The 5,066-nt window shown below is 58.6% G+C and overlaps 1 protein-coding gene across 1 annotated transcript; it reads left to right on the forward strand.

The window, feature by feature from the left end:
• Positions 1-634: 634 nt before the first annotated feature.
• On the forward strand, positions 635-4,830 carry WDR18 (WD repeat domain 18; the record flags this gene model as incomplete). Its single annotated transcript, XM_010182541.1, has 6 exons — positions 635-745; positions 2,781-2,914; positions 3,444-3,585; positions 4,173-4,316; positions 4,511-4,575; positions 4,689-4,830. Coding segments are annotated over 6 exons (738 nt in total), but the record flags the coding sequence as incomplete, so codon positions are not given.
• Between the last annotated feature and the right edge of the window lie 236 nt (positions 4,831-5,066).

Genomic DNA, 5,066 nt, shown 5'->3' on the forward strand with positions numbered 1-5,066 from the left:
TGGCTCCCCCTCGCGGAGGGGGAAAGGGCTCCCCTTCGCGAAGTGGAAAGGAGCCTCATGGCTCCCAGGGCTGCCCAAGAGCGCAGGGTCTCTTTTCTCCAGTTCCTCTGGGCTGCGAGGAGCTGCTCTCAGGCCTCCTCCTCATTTTCCTGGGCTGTGAGTTCGCATTCTCTTTTTTAATTCTTTATCAATGTTACTGTGCTGTAATCTTCTGAGCCCGTTTTCTGCTGAATCCCCAGGGTTCCCCAGCTGTGTAACTGTGTCCAGATCCCTTGTCTTTCCACCCTGCTCCTGCTGCCTGGCTGGAGCTCTGTGGGTAGAGGAGGACAGGAGGGGAATTTACCTTTTCCCTTTCTTGAAATGCGGAGCAACTGCACCAAAACCAGCGAAATGCAGAGCCCTTCGATGTGATTTGCACATGGGCAGTGCTCCCCCATTCTTTCCCTCCTGGGCATCAAATCCCTGAAGCGCAGCGGTGCCGATGGGGGTTGAGGCCACGGCTCGAACACAGGCGGCCGCAGCAGTGACCGCTGCCTGAGCTGCCTCTTCCTACGCGGGCCAGTCGGACCCAAACCAGGGCCTTGTTTCTCTCTCCCTCCCGTACCGAGGGTCACTGTGTTCGTTCTGCCCCCAGGACCAGCTCCAGCAGAAGATCATATGCCCTGGGCCGGTGACCTGCCTGACGGCGTCTCCCAACGGGCTCTACATCTTGGCTGGGGTGGCTGAGAGCATCTACCTGTGGGAGGTAAGGGGGCTGGCGCGGGGATGCGGAGATTCCCACCCTGTGTGGTTAGTGAGTGCCCCGTCCCTTCGGGTGTCAGTAAATCCACATTATCTGGGCTCCACAGCGGGGCGAAGGCTTTGTCGTGTACGTTACAGCTCTCCTGGTGCGGTCGGGGCTCCACGTGTCCCTGAGGGGCTGTGTCCTCGGCTTCTCAGCGACATCCTTGGGTGTGCAGACCACAGGGCAGCTCCTCAAAGCAGGGAGGAGACCAGGACTTGTGGTGGGAGGTGCTGGGTGAGGCCTAGGTCTGTTCTTGCCTTCTCTTTCCAAGCTGCTGCAGATGCCTCAGGGTCGGGTGCTGCTCCCTCAAAGCAGAAACACAGGACCTGGTTCTCCTTTAGCGTTTCTTCCACATTTTACACATGACTTGTGATCCGGGTGCTGCAGAGACTGCTGTGCTCTGGCCGCCCTCCTCGTATTTTTAATTAGCGATGTGTTTGCGTGGGGATTACGCTGCGTTCCAAGCTCTTCGCCAAGCAAATAAAAGACCAAGCTCATTCTGAGCCGCGGGATTAAACACGGCAGTGTCTAACCTGGGAAGCTCCACGTCCGGGGGATGCTGCTGAGCCTTGTGGTGTGGGCGGCTCTATCTTAATTTGTCAGGTTTTTCTTTTAAAAATGTGTTGGTGGCGATGTTGGAAGAAAAGCCCTCCCAAGGGGTGCTGGGCTGAGCTACGGCAACCGGGAGTTGCTCACGATGCTCCGAGTGTGGCCTCGTCCCCCTGCGCTCGCTAGCCCGGCCTTCGAGCATCTGCCTGGGTGCTAGCGCTGTCAGAGGGAACGGGCACCATGAGAAACCATCACGGAGCTGGAAATGGGCCCAAGAGCCCCGGTTTTGTGCCTTCTCTGTGAAACCGCACGTTCTCCGCTGAATTGCGGTTCGGTTTTATTTTTAGGTGTAATTCAAGGAGAGGGAGTTGATTCTGGTTTTTCATGTGGGGCTTCCTCGCTGCCTGCTTGCTTCCGCCCCCATCTGCAGTGTTGCCTTTCAACAACGAAAGCTCTGGGTTTAGGGAACTCCTTGTCCACCCTAAAGCCTCCATTGGCCCGAGACCAGGAAATGCAGCAACCCCTGGGGTGGCACACAGAATCACAGAATGGCTTGGTTGGAAAAGCCCTCTGAGATCATCACGTCCAACCGTTCCTGTCTACCCCCTAAACCATATCCTTAAGTACCTCGTCTACCCGCTCTTTAAACACATCCAGGGATGGTGACTCCACCACCTCCCTGGGCAGCCTGGTCCAGCTTCTGACGACCCTCTCAGTAAAGAACTTCCTCCTTATCTCTAACCTGAACCTCCCTTGGCACAGCTTGGTGCCGTTTCCCCTTGTTCTATCCCCCATCACCTGGGAGAAGAGCCCAGCACCCACCTCTCCACAACCTCCCTTGAGGCAGTTGTAGGTGGGGATGAGGTCTCCCCTCAGCCTTCTCTTCTCCAGGCTAAACAAGCCCAGTTCCCTCAGCCGCTCCTCATCAGGCTTGTTCTCCAGAGCCCTCCCCATCCTTGTGGCTCTTCTCTGAACACGCTCCAGAATCTCAACATCCTTCTTCTAGTGAGGGGCCCAGAACTGAACACAGCACTCGAGGTGCGGCCTCACCAGTGCCAAGTACAGGGGGATAGTACAGGTGCCTGTGGCTTTTGTAACCCCCGCAGCCATCTCATTAGATGTTGGGAGGTTGGAAGAAGTAATTACTCGTCAGAGTAATATTAACAGGAAATCTTTACTGCATGCTTGTGTCTTGACCAGAGAAATGATGGTGGCATCACTAGGTTTCAGAGTTAACGTGGGCAGGGTCTCTTCAGACTGCTGCTGTATTTACCTCCACTCAAGGTACGTGGTTGTACCTTGCAGGGGCTCTGCTCTGCTCACGCCTGGCACAGCAGCACACGGCTGAGGATGGGGATGGAGCTGCTGCAGCCACAGCCACTGAGGACAGGATCCTACCGTATTCCAGTGCTCCTTCCTCAATCTTTTGCCCTCTCTCTCACTCCAGGTCTCCAATGGGACCCTCCTGGCCATCCTGAATCGGCACTACCAGGACCTCACCTGCCTCTGCTTCACTGACGACAGCAGCCACTTTCTGTCGGGGGCCAAGGACTGCCTGGCGCTGGTGTGGAACCTCTACAGGTAACACTGACTGTGGAGGGGCCTCAGCCCCTTCAGTGGGGGACAGGGAGCATCTGGGCAAGGAATTTTAAACAGGAGATCAGCCACCACGTCCTGGAGGCAGGATCAGCTCTGCCTAAGCCCATGGGTCTAAGCCATTGGCAAAGCCTGCGGGCAGTGAGCCGGTGCCCTCCTTAGGCGGCCGTTCCACCACTGTCCGTGCTGCCAGAGGGGTTTTCCTGGTCCTCCTCTGCCTTTCCCAGGCTGTGGTGTACGGCTCTGGCTTCATTTCCCTGCCCGACACAGAGCAGGTTGTGCCTGATCCCTGCTAACGGCAGCTGAGGTCTCTGTCACTTGGGATGGGGGGCTCAGTAGTGGCCCTCGTCCTCAGTATCACGTGTGCTGATGGCCTCTGTGTCCTGCATGCTCCTTGCAGCCGGGAGAGCCCACCCAGGGAAGCAGGGCCTTGGCCAGCTCCCATCGCTGCTGCTTTGCTCCAGCACCCACCGGTTGCTCGTGCTGCCCTGCCCATCTCTGTTCTCCCCCACAGTGTCCTGCAGGCAGAGCCCTCCCAGATCCCCGACCCGCGCCACGTGTGGTCCCGGCACAGCCTCCCCATCACGGATCTGTGCTGCGGCTTTGGGGGGCCCTTGGCGCGAGCTGCCACAGCCTCTCTTGACCAGACAGCAAAGGTGAGGTGCGGCTCCCTCCCACCCAGTGGGGGTCCGGAGGGGCACGGGCCCCAGGGTGTTAAAACAAAGCTGCTGCTGGGCTGCAGCAAAAGTGTGAGGGTTGCGGTAGCCGAATTTCTTGGCTGTCTCTGCGATGACTCAGAGCTGCCAGAATGGGCTCTGCCTCTCCAAGCACCAGCAGCTTCTCTGCACCTGCCCTTGGTGCTTTGCAGTCCCTCTGCTCCGGGATGTTGGGGTCAGCCCCCGTTCCCCTCACTGATGTCTCAAAGGGCAGCCCACAGCTGCTGCTCCTGCCCTGCGGGAAGGGGGCTGCCCTGGGGGCAGGATGGACACAGTAGGGGGCAAGGGGGGATAAGGTCTGTTTCAGAGCTGCCCGGGGAACTTGGTGTCTTGTGGTCACAAAGAGCCTGATCCTGGGTTCTGCGTGGTTCTGCCTTGGCCTCAGTTTCCCCATCTGCAGGAAGGAGGGGCCAATGCGCAGGAGGGCTGTGGGGCGGGTGCTGATGAGCAGCAGCATGTTCCTCCCACCCTGCCGTTAGCGCTGAAGTCCCTGAAGCCCCCAATCCTCGTGTGCCCTCTCCTTCCAGCTCTGGGAGGTCTCCTCTGGGGAGCTCCTGCTTTCCGTCCTCTTCGACGTGGGGATCATGGCCGTGACCCTGGACCTCTCTGAGTACCACATGTTCTGCGGCGGCATGGATGGGTCCATCTTCCAGGTCGACCTCTGTGCCTGGGTGAGTGCATGGGGCTGCAGCTCTGCTCAGTGCCACTCTCAACCTGGCATTGTCACCTCCCCACCTGTGTGGCTGGGGTGACCTGGAAGGGCCTGGGCTCCCCTCTGTCCCCTCCAGACAGCAATGAACCGCCTGGCTTCACCCTCCCTGAACTTAAACCCTCTCTCCCTCCCTTCCTTCCTCCATTTCTGCAGCCAGTGCAGCGAGACCAGACCTTCCAGACAGAGCCGGAGAACGGGAAGATCTTCAAAGGGCACAGGTGAGGGCCCAGATGTACCTGCCAGACCCTTCCTGACCCCCAGCTACCCACTGAGCTGGTTTCTGCCCCTCCCTGGGTCAGCCCAAGTTCAAGCATCCTCTTCCCTGTGCCAGGAACCAGGTGACGTGTCTGTCGGTTTCTACGGACGGCAGTTTGCTGCTCTCGGGCTCACACGACGAAACAGTCCGGCTGTGGGACATCCAGAGCAAGCAGTGCCTGAAGACGATGAATCACAAAGGTAGGCATGCCTTTATCGCTGGGATCCTTTCCTCCTTCGCTGCCAAGGGCTGCCCCTGTCTCATTCCTGCAGCTCTGCCGCTGCTCTCGCACCTTAGGCATTGCTCTGCTCCTTGCTTCACGCCCTGGGGAAGGCAGAGGCGTTGCAGGGACGCCTCAGCTGTCTGGAGCCGTGCTTTGACCTTGTCCGTGTCAGTTCACACCCCGTGTGCTGTCAGGGCGTGAGTCATGGATCTCACCCCTCGCTGAGGACA

This window comes from Mesitornis unicolor, unplaced genomic scaffold (assembly GCF_000695765.1).
Source record: "Mesitornis unicolor isolate BGI_N332 unplaced genomic scaffold, ASM69576v1 scaffold36474, whole genome shotgun sequence".
Classification (NCBI taxonomy): domain Eukaryota; kingdom Metazoa; phylum Chordata; class Aves; order Mesitornithiformes; family Mesitornithidae; genus Mesitornis; species Mesitornis unicolor.